At 47.7% G+C, this 14890-nt stretch overlaps 2 protein-coding genes across 2 annotated transcripts in view; both read right to left on the reverse strand.

The window, feature by feature from the left end:
- Positions 1-256: 256 nt before the first annotated feature.
- On the reverse strand, positions 257-7243 carry REP15 (RAB15 effector protein). The gene has a single exon (XM_039570582.1). It carries the CDS (start codon positions 6541-6543, stop codon positions 5803-5805), a length of 741 nt encoding a protein of 246 aa, XP_039426516.1. The 5' UTR covers positions 6544-7243; the 3' UTR covers positions 257-5802.
- An 88-nt stretch (positions 7244-7331) lies between these two features.
- The window catches only part of PPFIBP1 (PPFIA binding protein 1), a 102671-nt gene continuing 95112 nt past the window's right edge, over positions 7332-14890 (reverse strand). Inside the window, 6 exon segments of the mRNA XM_039570581.1 lie at positions 7332-9684; positions 10157-10222; positions 10826-11005; positions 11500-11688; positions 12495-12620; positions 13403-13525. Coding sequence (XP_039426515.1) covers positions 9598-9684; positions 10157-10222; positions 10826-11005; positions 11500-11688; positions 12495-12620; positions 13403-13525 — 771 coding nt within the window. The 3' untranslated portion in view covers positions 7332-9597.

The raw sequence follows: 14890 nt of genomic DNA on the forward strand, positions 1-14890 counted from the left end.
GCTTTATATACATTTGATTTGCCAGATCTTTAAGAATTTTAATACTTTTTTTTTTTTAATCTGCAAATGCACTTCCAGTGTCAGATACTGTATCCATTATTGTTGAAGAGATGATAAATCCTTTAACAAACAGAAAGGCAGGTGAGCTTAGTGTTGTTTTCAGTAAGATACAATCAGCTTCTAAAGATTTACTCTGAACAGTAGCTCTGGGCTGCCTGCACTTCATTCTCCAAGGAATTTGTGTTCCAGCCCCTCTGGTGCTCAGGATGCCCATTCTGCTGTGGGCAGCAATGGACAAAGGCTGACTCCTAAGGAAATTGTTGCAGGAAGAGCTGCTTCTCCTCTTCTGGGCTCCTGGTAGTTTCATCTGCAGATTACTGTTTTACTTATGGATTGCTGCTTCTGGGGCTGGAAGAGACAGCAAAGAGTTGTTTCTTATCTTCTGTCTCTCTCTTACTCGTGACCACTTAGGCCTTTATGACAGTGCTCCTTTATGAACCCCCAGCTTTAGAACTTTTTAAATCACAACAGTTTTCAGGCCTGTCTCGCTTGTGGTTTATTACAGTAATTTACTGCCTGCTCCTAGATTGTCTTAAAAAAAAAACAAAATAGGTTTCTCGAAGTTTAACCTTTCCTTTCCTGCTTTTAATGACAGCAGTGATTCAGAGCAATGGGAAGACAATGGTCTGGAACACCCAATCTTTTCAAGCAGCTGTGCTACTGCCATGGTATGGATTCCCCCGGGTGAGCCTGAGGTGATTCCTGCTCACATCAGGAGGTTTTCTCTTGCTCACATTTTACATAAAATACACAGCATCTTCTGATTTGTAATACTGCTCTCTGTGATTTCTAGGTCCACGCTGACACATCTCTGAGGTTCACCTCAGTATTCATGCTGGACAGGTTTCTGCAGCTAATTCCTTTTTCCCCCTCTTGGGTATGTGAAATTTTATGGAAAGCTTCCTTGTCCACTCAAAAAGGAAGTAGAGTTTGCTTTTTCTTGATTTTCAGGGGCCAATTACACAAGGTTCCAGATGAAACACACAAGACTGATCACCTGAAACCGGGCACCTGAAAGAATCCCAAGCGCTGGGGCAGATTGGTCGTTTCTTAAACGGCCTTGTGCTTTTCGGGGGCTTTAAACCAGAAACTCCAGGACAGAGAAACTTTAGACCAGAAACTTTGCAGCAGAGCCAAGACAGGACAGCATCTCTTCCATCAGTTCAGCAGCAGGTTCAGTGTGCTTTTCTTGGTGTTCTCAAACACTGTGGGAAGAGCCAGCCATGGGACAGCCAAGGTCAGGAGTTTGACTGTTTGGGGGGTACGGTTTGGGAGCACTGAATCTCCTCTCCTTTGTAGGAAGGGATTGGAGGGTACCTCGGGGCGGGCACCGAGCGAAGCAGGGGGGAATGGGGGCCGTTTGTTCGGCTGGTGATCTCTTCTGTGTGTCCACGCTGCAGAGTGACCTGCTCGCACCCTGCTCTGAGCAAGCACCTGGCGGGCGGGGCCGTTCCCGGCTCAGAGCCCCTCGGCCCCGCCCGCGCACCTGAGCCGGGCCCGGCCCCGCCCCTGGGGCCACCTTGTCCAGGGCATTGCTGCCAGAGGCCATTCCTGCAAAAGAAGAGAAAGGGATGAACCTTGGAGCTCGTGGAGTTAGCCAGGAGCTTTGCCAAAAGACCGGAAGAAAAACTCACATCCCCGGCAGAGATAAAAACAGACAGAAAAAATGCAAGACATGGTGATGACCAGGGGGCACCCCAGTGATTGTTCCTGCTGGAATATCCCCCCCACACTGGGTGTGTGGCTTCTGGAAGCTGGGAGGTGCCTCAGGGTTGGGTTTTTTGCAGGATGATTGGGATTTAGCACCTACTGCAAGCACTTGAGGGACTGCATATGAGTTTGTACAAAAATGCTGGTTTGTGCCCAGGCCTGCCTGAACACCCATCATGCAGAATTCCAGGGCTTGTTCCTTCTTTCTCCACTACCACTTGGTTAAACTGCAACCACTGGGAGATGGAAGGCTCCCATGGAGAAGTGGAGGTTTGCAGGGAGAGCAGAGTCCATCTAATCCCACTTGACATCTGGTTCTTCAGCTCCTCAGCATAGATCCATCAAAGGCTCAGGCGTTGGTGACCTGGAGCAGCAGGAGCCAGGGCTGGCAGGTCTCTGCTGGCTGCTCCTCATCATTCATTCCCTGTCTGCAGCTGAAAGAAGGGAGGGGATGGACACGGGGCTGGCAGGCAGGTGCTGTGCCCCCAGAGGATTTAATCAGCAACTCCGATCGCCTCCTGCTCCTTGGGGTGTCCCGAGGTGCCCTCACAACCCAGAACAAACACCCAAGCTGGAAGGTACCACCCCTTGGATCCCTGCCTTTCATGGAGCCTATTTCCAGCCTCAGAGAGCAAATGTATTTTGCTGTCCCTCATTTGCAGACCCTGAACGATGAAGCTCCAACTCTGGGGAGCACGAGGAGTCTGGAGCCACATTAGCACAGGAGATGGCAAAGGAAATGGTGGGAAACAAGGACACTGCACCATCCCTAGGCAGGAGCAGAGGGAGAAGAGAGGCAGAGAGCAAGGGGCTCCTCCCTGAGCAGACATTTAATCCATCATCTTGCCATTTTTCCAACTGCTACCTGCTGTGCACAAAGATAAGGTGACCAAAGGCAAATCTCCATCACGGGATCAGTGACAGTGTCCTCTGACCTGAGGTAGTTCTGCTCTCCAGGTCTGCTCCTCCCCATCCCACCTGGGTTATTTTCCTGCCATCCATTAGCAGGGGTCACTTGTCACATTGGTAAGGACAGCACTCAGCCAGGCCCAGCAGCTCTGTGCTTGCAAAGGGATGCATTCAGCTCTGTTTCATGCCTGGATTTGCCTCTCCTGTGCATTCTCCCAGGAAATGCAGCAGGCTCTGGGACTCAGGCTCCCAGACGTGCGCAGCCCAAGCTCGCTTTCGCCTCAGTCCCTTGGGTTTCTGTCCTCACAGGAAATGCTGAGCTGCACCCCGGATGACATCCCAGTGTTCATCGCCCGGCTCCAGATGGCTGCAGAGGCATTCTGACAGCTCAGCCAAGGGAAGAAGGGGAGGCAGAACAAGAAGAAAGGGCCAGCAGGGGCAGTGCTGGAACAAACGGGGAGCGCAGAGGGGCACGGATGAAGGTGGGGGGGACACCTCAGCTCCCGGCCCAGCAAGGCCGGATCGAGGCCAGGCACAGCCACGGATCCGGGCACAGCAGCTCGGGAGGTGCCGCTGCTCCGGGGGCACCTCTGGTAGAGCACACGGAGCCTCGGGCACACACAGGGAGTTTGCCTTGCCCTGAAGCCCTGATTCTCGGTAGTTCTGGTGCCAACACCCACTTCTGCTGTGCCTTCTGCACGGCAGGCAGATGGAACCTTCCCAAAGGGATGCTCTCACTAACAGGCCGTGTCCTTCTCTGCCCCTTCTCCGGGCAGAGGGAATGCTGACCCTCCGAGCAAGACCCCCGAGCGAGGCCGAGTTCATCGACTACTTCCAGAAAACCCAACGGGCTTTTAACTCCTTGGTAAGACATGGAAGAGTTTCCATCCCATGCAGGGACAGGGCTTTTCCCCATGTATCCCAGCAGCGAGTGCTTAGAGGGAAATTTGAGCCAAAGAAAACACTGCCAAGGGACAAAGGTGTGAATTCCAGGTTCCTCAGAACCCAGGACAAACCTTTTGTCATGTTACTACACAAATTGCCCTGGGATTTCACTGGCAGAGGGCTGCACCTTACCTGGTCCATCAGCACGTGCAGTCACAGAAGCCTGGGGATGGCTGTGAGTCACCTGAGCTGAGGCTCCAGCTTGGCTGAGTGGATGAACATGGTCAGATTTACATGGTTAAATACTTTTCACTGTTGTTAGCCAGAATCCAGAGCCTTGGCCAATTCCCACCATGGCTGAGGGCCCAGGGGCCTGAGCTAAAGCCCACAAGGGAACGGGCCAGAGTGTGGTGCAGCCTGGGCAACATGACCCAGCTCCCAACTTACCAAGCCTATGTGACATCTCTGAGGTACCAGAGCCCTTTGAAGGACACAAATCAACAACTGCCCCAGTGTGTAACTCTCATAGTTCAAACTCTGTACAGTCAAGACACTTTGATTTTCCCCTTCTATTATTGAGAAAGCATCCAAAGGAAAAAAAGCCCAGTTTTCAAGTGAGCTTTTCTACAGAATGGGATAGCTGAAGTCACACTAGTTGTAACATACCAATTTAATGCAATATTAAAGTTTTCTGCAGCTCTTTTATAAACCGTTATCAATCCTGCTGCAGTATTGATTATTTTGTTAGCTCAAACAGGCAAAAAAACCCCCAATCCCCCACAGCTGTGCAGGTGCTCTATGCAACACACCAGAACTGTCCCCTCTGTCCCACCAAACCCAGCCACACAGAGCATACAGTGACAGCAGCTCTTTAAAAACAATTCTGTCTCAATGAACTGTTTCAGTACTGAAAGGCCACCCTTCTCCAAACCCAGCTACGTTTGTGACTCAGCAAAAATGTCAGAGTTCTCTGTGTTTATTTCAGTTCCCCTTTCAGACTCCCTGCCTCTGCCATGGAATGCTGCAAACACTCATGGCACTGATGTCTCAGCCTTTTTGGGCTCTTTTTTAATGGCTCTTTAAGTAACAGCCTCTGATTCTCAACTCTCACAGCTGCCCCCATCTTACAATTCAAATAGTAAATAGTGAAAGATTAATGAGTTTTCAAAATTATTTTTGTTCTGTTAAATGACTAAATTTATACAAAAACTAGAGGCAGATGAGTTTTGCACTGACAAGACTATTCAGACAGCTATAACCAAAGTGAGTTTACCAGTTTGACTATGGATCAGGTCCTCCTTCACTGATTAACAGTAAAGAAAGTAATTGTAATTGTATAACCCAAAAGCCCCACTTAGTGCAGTAAAAGCTGAGGGAAATAGAATAAATCAAGCCCATAAATGCCATCAGCTGCTAAGCTACTGAAAAGAAATTCCAAGTGAAATAATCTTGCCTCCTCCAGATTTGCTCTCTGCTGTGAGTGGTCAGGAGCTGCCTCTGTTGCTATGAAGAGGAAAAGGTCCCACCCACATCAGGCCTGGTTTTTGTCCCCATTGCTCGATTTTTCCCAATTTTTCTTGAACACCTGCCCCTAGCTTTTGCCACACCTTGCTCTGACACAGCCACTCAGCGAGAAAAGCTTTGCAGTTGGTCCCGGCCCTGCCTTTTGTTCACAGCTCCAAGGCCCTGTGGAGCCTGGCACCAGTTAGGGGACAGGTAATTAATAAGTGTCTCGCAGATCCCATTTCTTGCACTTGGAAGGGCTTTTCCTCTTAACTGAAACCAGCTCACTCCTCCAAATCAGTCATTTTAAGGCCTTTCAAGCTCACTGCAACTCTTCTGACCAGCACCAGCACATTTTCATTTTTGCACACTCACCCTCCTAGGACAAAAAAAAATCTGCCACACAGCAAACAAAGGCAGTGAGTCAAATCTACCAGGACCTCCCCAGAGCTCTGGCTGATAAAGCTTCCAGCAGCTCTAGCCAAGACTTAATGTCTGGCGAACAAAATGTTCTGGAAAAACGCTGGGCCTTCTATAAACACATTTTTCTGGCAGGTCCATCCAGTTGTTTTAAAACCTGGAGAGGCTGACTCAGCCTGGCTTCTGCAGGAGCTAAGGGAACACGACAGGTTGAGGGGAAGGTGGAGGGAATGGAGTGTGGGGAGGAAAGACGGGCAGAGCCAAGCCCCGTACAGGCCCTGGTGCTGCATGGAGCAACTGCTCCTGCTCAGCTGCTCACACAAAGTTTATGTACACATTGCCCACGTCCTTCAGCCCATTTTTGGTGCCCAGGCAATTTTCCAGCATGTCTTTTGTGGGCAGGAAGCTGTCAGTGCTGGTGACAAATTGCCGCAGCGCATTCCTGCCCGACAGGCGGCATTTTTGCTCCTCCTTGGCAACGCTGTCCAGCAGGACTCCTCGGATGTCCTTGGGCTTCCCTGGCACGCCGAACATGACGAACAAGCCCAGGCAGTCCCGTCCCACCAGGCGGCAGAACTCGGCCAGCTTCTCAAACCTGCTCATGTTCTGGAAGCACTCGTCAGCCAGCGCGGCCTCCCGGCAGCAATCCTCGGCAGGGCCCTCGCTGTGGAACAGCTCGGCCGGCTGCAGAGCCTGCACGGCGAGCTGGAGCTTGATCTGCTTGTCAGACCCACACAGAGTCCAGACCCAGTCCACCCCGAAGAGGGAGGACTGCTGCTTGGTCATTTTGCTGGTCGTGATCCGCTCCTCCACGCCCTTTCCTATGCAGAAGCTGATGAAGTTGACCAGGAAGATCTCACTCAGTGTGTTCGTGGCTGGCTGGAATTTGCTCTGAGGATCCACAAAACCGAGATAGTCCTTCAGCCTTTGAGATGCATGGAGCACGCCCTGGCTGAAGACTTCACAGATGACCAGAGTTTCAGCCTTGTTCTCCTGGTTGTCCTCCTGGGAGACCTTCTGGCCCATTTTCTGTGCCGGAGGAGGTCGTTTCCACATGCAGACTGCCTCGGGGAAGAATCTTTATTTTCCAGCGGAAGCTCTGCAGGTGCCGGGCCCAGCCAGACCTATTCAGCTGCACATGGATACCTGCAGCCTACCCGGTGAAGGTGACAGCAGAGCTGAGCTCTGTGAGCCTGCGGGGCAGCCAGGCTTTCTCCTGGGTGTGTTTCTCCACAGCTGACTGAGCAGGGACCAGCCCAACAGGCCCTGTAGCTTTCACACCTACTGAATTCATCTGTGCTTGTTTTCCTTATTGTTAATTCCGGCACCATTTCTTTGGCTGATGTTATCTCATTCCAGTCTGATCTTATCTCCTTGGATCTCCTTTCTAGGACTATTGCAGAGGAACCATTTTTTAGCACAGGGTGTTGCCCGGAGATGAAACCACCATTTTCTTTTAATCTCCTAGAGAAGGGAAAGACACCTGGGAGCAGAGAGTCCTTTTCACAGCAAGAAGGGACAGAGCACCCTGAGAGGGCTCCCAGTGGAGCACACACTGAGCAATGATGATGCCACTTCTCACCACACCAAACAACCCAAGATTGTTCAAATCTGGATCCCAGAAATAACTAAAAAATCTTGATATAGTTGATTTCTTAGTTGTTAGTCAAGCCCTGCTGCAGGCACTACTGACAAATGAACTAACAAGTCAACAAAAAGATGTGTGATTTTGTCCCCTTTCCCTCCTTTGCTTTTTAAATAGAACAAAATAAGCTTCCTAGGTAAATTAAAAGGAAAAAAAAACCAGAGGATGTGTGAAAAAGGGAACTGGCTTCCAGAAACACTTGGCATTTTCCACAGACTTTATTGGATTTCACATGGCAATACACAGCAGTTACGTTGCCCTCTCCAAACAGGCACCAATTAAAACACCCCGACGGTATCGACGGTGTGCACACGCGCACATAAAAACCTCCTGACTTCATCACCTCTCCCGTGTCCCCACCCCGTAAGAGAACCAGGGTTCAGGTGGCAGCTCCGAGGGGATGACCTGGCTGCCAGGAAAGGATTGTTTGGAGCAGAATGCTGCTTACACTGCACTTAAATAAACCATCACTGCCCTCACTGGTACACTCCAGAGAAACTGGAGAGTGTTTGTGGCTATTTCAGCACACGGTATTGTGTCACTAGCTCCCTTTTTTCCCTCCTGTGAATATCCAGTCCTGTCCAGTAGCCGGTGACTAGCGAGAGCCATCCGGAGGAAAACTTTTGTTTGGAAGCCTGCACCACATTTCCCAGTGCTTCCACAGGGTTTCACGTTCAACTTCCATGTAAATAATAACAATATTGCAGAGTATTCACAGAAAGGGAGGCCTGAATCCACATCCCAAGCATCTGCACCCTAAACCTGCCCACATTAAATTTTGCATCTTGGTACATTAATAATCACCCACACTGTACACCCTTCAAAGGTCCAGGTTATCAGGCTACATCATTATAATGCTGGAATATGCCTCTGATCTGAGGGGAGTTCCCTGAAAATCCTGGGAAGAACCTTTCTTCCTTTCCTAGCTTTGTTAAGAGTGTTTTAGAAACACCCACAAAGTCCACACAAACCCCAAATCCCCTGCGGGACACCAGGAATGGTCTCACTTCCAGCAAGGAGAGCGACAAAACGAGCGACAAAACGCTTGGCAAAGCAACACCACTGCAAGGAACAATTCCAGCTGGATTTTGGTTTGCCTTTACAGAGCAAAGCAGCTTCATGCCATTGTGCTAAAATACATGCAACGTTCAACACCATACAAATGACCACTGGAATAAAAAGCTACTTTTGTTTGTTTGCTTTCGGCTAGGACACCTCGCAATACCCAAAGTCTGACATAAGATTTCCACTGGCTAGTTAGGAATTTTAAAACCTGATGATGCTCAAGAGCAGAGGAGCTGTGCTTTAAGAAGGTAAAATGATGAACAACACATTTGATATCTGAATTTTGGAGGAAAAGTCCAACCTTAGGCTTAATAATATGAAATAATATATTTCCTATACATTTCTCTATATAACTTTATTTGTTTTTTTGCAACTACACCATCTTCACGTTAGTCACAGCACAGAAATGTCCCTTCCATATGCAGGGAGTACTCTCAACTTTAAGGAAATTTTTTAAGTCATGGAAGTGTTAATAACCTTGTTGAATGCACTAACTACTGCTGGGGGGACAAGAAAGAAGACATTTTAAAATGTGCAGTTTCTGTATGAGCCACTGCCAGAAGGAACGTGCTTTAGAATTGTTTCATCTCAAATGGAAGATCATTAAACTGTGCACTCAATAAAAAGCAACGAAAGCAAACAGTTCCAAAGGTCAGCCTGCCTTTCCCAGTAACCAGCTGGTTTGCAAACTGGCATAATTTTTTTACAACCTTCTCCCCTTCCCTCACACACCTGCAACTTTCCATCACTCTATCTCACAAAATTTAAATTTTTGCTTTTATATGTACTTCATATACTTCTTTTTTCTTTTATTTTTTTCTTTTTTTTTTTTATAAAACAGTATAAAAATAGGAGCAACAGTCAAGAGCTACAGGGGAGCTTATGCAGGGCACAGATGACTAAAATCCTACATTGGATAGGGCTGAACTGGTGTTTGTGCCAAAGAAAAGCACTTAAAAAAGAGCAGTAACTTCTATCTTTCAGCGGAGAGCGCAGAGAGAGCTGATGCGCGGTTATCTACAGACGCAACACTTTCACCTAACATCTTCTGTTCTTTTCAAACAGTATAAAGGATTATCTGAGGCCATGAAGAAGCACAAGGAGCACTATCATACCACATCAATTTAAATGCAACACTCTGAAACACATCACCAGTTTGTACATTAAATAGAGTTAAAATGATTACCATTCACCAGTGTCTGGGTGGTTTTTATGGCAACTTAGAGTAGAGGCACCTTGTTTTTTCTCCTTTTCTCTTTAAAATTCTCCACCCCTCAGTGTTACTTCTAACAAACAGAAGCAAGAGCAATGTAAAGTACATGATCTGCTGCCTGTCATGTGGAACGGGGATGTCCTTGCACACAGGAGAGCGAGCCTTTGTCAGTGCCTGGTGGTGACTGTCACACGTTGGAGTCCTCATCTGTTATACTGGTGCTAGGAGAGCGAGTGGCAAAGTCTTTAAACATTTCATCTTCCTTCAACATGTGCTGGAAAGGAAAGGAGGGCAGAGTCAAGGTTTCTCACAACTGACAGCAGTCATCTGGCACGGTCCTGGCCCGTGCTGGGCAGCAAACACTGCCTGCCAGCCACTGCTTTGTTCTGCTGAGGGAAGTTTTCACCCACCCTGCTGCAAAACCAGCTCACTGCTGGCGCTGGCCCCAGTGGCTCGGGGCTTCCACCCAGAAAATGCAGCCTGACCCCCAGCTGGAAACCCACTGACCATGGGCAATGGGGGCCATGTCCCCTGCCCTCCCCAGTGTGTGGGAAGCCAGCACAGGCCACCAAACCTCTCCACCAGCATGGGCAGGTACCTTCCTGAACCACTCAGTTGTGCCCTCTGTCCCAGTAGAAGACTCAAAGGACCTCACTGACCCTGTTTATCGCAAGCGACTGCCAAGGGGCCTACACCCATCCTGCAGAAGCAGAGATCTTACTGCACAGACCCATTTACACACTTACTGTCAAGTTGTTGATGCCTTCAGAAAATGCTCCTATTTGCCTCACCGTCCCTTCTGAATCTTCCATCTTAAAAAACCAGAATGCATCATGAATTAATAATAATTTCTTTGTATCATAGAGTGGAATCACAGAATGGATTGGGTTGGAAAAGACCTTAAAAATCACCTTGGTCCAACCCCCCTGCCATGGGCAGGGTCACCTTCCACTATCCCAGGTTGCTCCAAGCCCTATCCAGCCTGGCCTTGGACACTTCCAGGGATCCAGGGGCAGCCACAGCTTCTCTGGGCAACCTGTGCCAGGGCCTCACCACTGTCACAGGGAAGAACCTTTTTCTAATATCCTAAACCTACTAATATCTAAACCCACCCTCTGTCAGTGTGAAGCCATTCCCCCTTGCCCTGCTACCACAGAGTGGCAACACAATTTACTGAGATGTTCAGACCAAGGGAGAAGCGTGGCCTGTCAGGAGAGGAGAGTAACTCCAGAGCAGGCCCTAAAGGTGCTGCATTCACAGCTTCAACCTCCTCAGGAACAGACCCTTTTGTCAGTAAAGCTGTGTGACAGCAAGAAGTCAGGGGCCAAAACAAAAGGGAGGCTTCCCTGGGAAATGGAAGGTTTTCCCACCAAACCTGACAGCACAAAGACTTGGAATTGTTAGAACTGGCTTACCTGCTCCAGCCTGTCCAAATCATCATCATCATATACTCGGATATCCAGGCCAGGCTTAAAGCCCTTCTTTGATCCACTGCCAGATGCCCGCCCCAGCTCCATAGGACACACATACTCCTCCACATCATCCTGCTTCTTCTTCCTCAGGCTCCCAAAATTGCTGAAGGTAAGTTTCTTTGGCTTAAAAGTGAAGAGAAATTTGCCAAGGAGTTAGAGAATCAGCAAATAATTAAGAGGCCTACTCGTGCCCTCTGGTGTTTCCATGTTGAAGGGTCAAAACCTCAGTGCTCTCCTACACAGATCTGAAAGGACAATGTGTCCTCTCATTCCACCACTGTTAAGACACCACCATTTAACAGATCCCAAATGAGGTCAAAATTCCACATTAAACCATGAGTAAGGGACAGTCTTCCCCCAAACATCTCTCAGTACAGACAGAAGGACAACACGAGTGCTACCTCTTGTCTGTGCACGTTAGAGAGGCTGAGAAGTGGCCTGTTCATGGTAGACACAAGTGTCAAACACAGATCTGCCAGGTCCTGCTCTCATGCTTCTTGCTTTGGGAACCAACCCCTTTTCTCAGACCTTACTGAAGCACCCTCCCAGCATGGATAAAACTGGAGATCCAAATGCCTCCCTGGAACCTCACACCCCTCCCAGAACAAGTGGCCGACCTTGACTTTGGCAGTTGCTGTCAGGAGGACGTAGTCTGGGGACTCCATGGCTTCACGTTTCTGCTGCTGGGCCTCCTGCCCCACCAGGAGGTTGAAATGAGTGGCCAAGTGCCGCCTCAGCAGCGTCTTGTTGGGTGGGATGTTCAGCAGCTGTGCCATGGTTTCTACATTGAAACGCGGCTCCAAAACCTGGGAATCCAACCAGAGAATCCAGCTGAAGCCAGTACAGTCTGATGAGATCTCAAAGACATCCAGGCCTATCTTGGTCACTCCCTAAGGCCCCTTTGGGATTTTTGTTTGTATTTTAGAGGAAATATACAACAAAGAAGGAGGAAAGAGAGTTAACTAGTTAAAGGATTCCTAAAATGCTACCTCCAGGATTTCCTTCTGGAGTTATAAACAGGAACAAATTGGCAGGTAAGAAGAAATGAACAGATAAATCCACCCTTAACTGAACTATTTGTGCAAAGCTGCCACAAAATGTTTACCCAGCATCTTCTTCCAATTCTGGAAAATAAACAGACATAAAATGTTTGGAGCAGGGATATAACTCCTAATCACCACAACAAACCTCTGCAGGTATAAATCTCTTGTCTGGAGTATGTGATGCTAGAGCAATTAAAAACAATCCTGGTTTGACAGTGTAATCCCAAATTCTACGAAAGTAACAAGCTTCCCTCACAAAATAAAACCATATCCAGGTCTAGGAAGGCAGAACGTGGCTGTTAACAGCACAGCAGCATTGGAGGACAGGAGGTGGACAGGAGGTGGAGAATGCCATACCAAAATAGCATTGTGAGGGGAATTCAGAGTATTAAACCACAGTCCTTCCCCTCAGGACATTCATATCCTTTAAACCATAAGGTAAGAAACTTCTTATTAAGCAGAATAAGCAGACAAGGCGTGTGCAGCAAAGATAATGCCAGAACATTGACCTAGTGGTTCCCAGACATCTTTTTTTGAATAAAATGGAAGAAGCCACCCCAAAAGCTCACCATCAGCCCCCCGTGCACTCCGCTGCCCCGCAGGTTGGGTGCGTACTCTGCCAGATCCACGGAGCGCAGCCACTCCATCACGCGGTGGTTGGTCCACTGGGTGACCTCAGAAGGTGTCACATTATTCTGCCAACAGGAGGAACAGGCAGGTAAGGACACATTCCAAATCAGCCAAATCCCAGCCCCAATCTTAACTGAAACAAACCTCTCCTGCCCTTAAGGAATACAATCCGACTTTGCACTTGAGAAAAAGATCTCTTCCTGGATTGCTACCTTGCAGCAAGAGCAGCCTGGAAATGGGTCTGGGCAGGGGGCAGGGGTGTGTTAGGTCATTTGATTATCGTGCTGTGCATTAGCATTATTTGCCATTTCTACCAGTAGAGCTGAAAATTCAGCTGGTTCCTTGAGCTGCTGTGCTGTTCTTGGAGATACACATTGTGAATCTAAATCCAAGAGTCTGGGTCATTTTGTCATCTATTGCCCTGTCCAGCATTTGCTGCTTCCAAAACACAATGATGGCAGTCTCCCACCTGGTACTGGGGCCAAACTCCTTTTACACAGAAAATTTTGACACAGCCATCAGTTTTCCAGAGAGTTGCACAAGACTCGTGGCAACAGTGCACTGAGTTCAAGACGATCACACATCAGAGACTGGGCCTAAACAGCCAGCAGTTGGCTTGGAGGAGAAGCGGGAGACTTGGAAAAGGGGACATGAGTTTGGGGTCATGGCACGTAGAGGAAAGAAAATGATGTCAGAGCTTGAGGTTAAAAGAACAGCATGAGAAAAAGGAAACTAAAAATGAAGCAGAACAAGAAGACAGGAGGAGACAGCAGAGCAGGAATAATCAGAAACACCAGGGATAAAACCCTAGAGGATTCCTCTTCACAGCTTCCTTGTAAAGCAATACCTCATCAGACGGCCTCCTGCGCAGGCAGTTGGGCTCAAAGTTGTTTATTCTCAAAACCTGAATGGCTCTTTTGATGCTGAGGTGGTGAAGGACACTGACGACCTTCAAGGACAGCAGGTCATCCTGTCAAAGAGCAAGAGGGAGTCAATAAACACGGTCGTGCTTATTCATGGCACCAGCATCCTCCTGGAAGGGACTGCTTTGGCCCCTGGCTTAAAATGGCACATCTGACACTTCTGGGGGAAGACTTTAGTGTGCCAGACAGGGAATTAACATCAAACCATCTACCCCAAAATAAAAACTTCCTGTGTTGCACTATACTAGCTCTTAGGGGATGTTTCTCACATAGGATACAGAGTACAAGAAACCTGAGGTAACAAGGAGGGAAAAAGGGTGAGATGACACAACCTCAGGGACAGGATTAGAGCCAGGGCAGCACTGACACACTACACTAGACCCACCTGGCATTTAATCCTGCCAGAAGTTTTAATACCTCAAATGTCCAGCTAGAAGTTCAACTGAAAACAATAAATTACCCTGAAAACTGGGGCATTCTCTATTATTAGAATTAAAAAAAAAAAAAAAGAGGGAAGAAGAAAAGTGTCTAAAAGTCCAAGTGCAATTTAGCTAACTTAAACAAATTTATGCACCCTTGTCCCAGGGTTAGCCTGGCCTAATGTTTCGGTATTACTTATATGTTATGAACACTGGAATCTATTTTGTCAGATATTTAAGACAAGATTCTTTGCTTACCCAAACATCCCACTGTATTCAGCTAACTTTGTGATGAGTCTAACAGTAGGTTACTATGTCATGGTTTGCTATTTCATTTATTATAAAATAATAATATTCACTATTGTTTATTTGGAGTCAGAGTAACTACAAAAGATCATAAGTATTAGCTTAATACTTTGCGTATTTTGTTGGTTTTACGGCGAATCTGTTGTCATAATTTGATGGTTAACCTTGCTCTAAAAATATCCCCAGTGATCTACAATTACAGGGCAGTGACAATGGTGGTAGTCTCCCAACACAACATCAAGCTCAGTGGAGGCTGCTGGCATCACACTTCCAAGGGTTAAGAAGGAGAAGAAACAATCTTATAATGAATAAAATTGCAAACCATGACATGAAGCCTATGCAAAACACATGTAAGTGCGGCATGAAAAGGTAACTCATGGCTCATGAGAGAGCAGGGCTATGATTGATTTCTTCTTTGTTGTACAGAAATAATTAATATTAGCCATGTTCAGTTTGCATTTGTGTCCCCAGAGAAGGAAGGTCTTATCTCATCTCACCTGAGCCCTTACACAAAGGAAACCTGCTGGGTTGCCTTCACCTGACTGGCTGTGAAGTGGGGAGGTGATGCCTGTGCTGAGCACTTTGAAATGCAAAAGCTGTTAAGTGTAGCCTGCTTTCAAACAAGCTGGCTCTTAAAACTGCAGTTTTCTTCCAAGGAAATTGTTTGGGTTTTCTTCACCTAAGCAT

Source organism: Corvus cornix, chromosome 1A, assembly GCF_000738735.6.
Source record: "Corvus cornix cornix isolate S_Up_H32 chromosome 1A, ASM73873v5, whole genome shotgun sequence".
In the NCBI taxonomy this organism is placed as follows: domain Eukaryota; kingdom Metazoa; phylum Chordata; class Aves; order Passeriformes; family Corvidae; genus Corvus; species Corvus cornix.

Coding starts and splice junctions, on each gene's coding strand:
- REP15 (XM_039570582.1), bottom strand. CDS start 6,543: ATGTGGAAACGACCTCCTCCGGCACAGAAAATGGGCCAGAAGGTCTCC.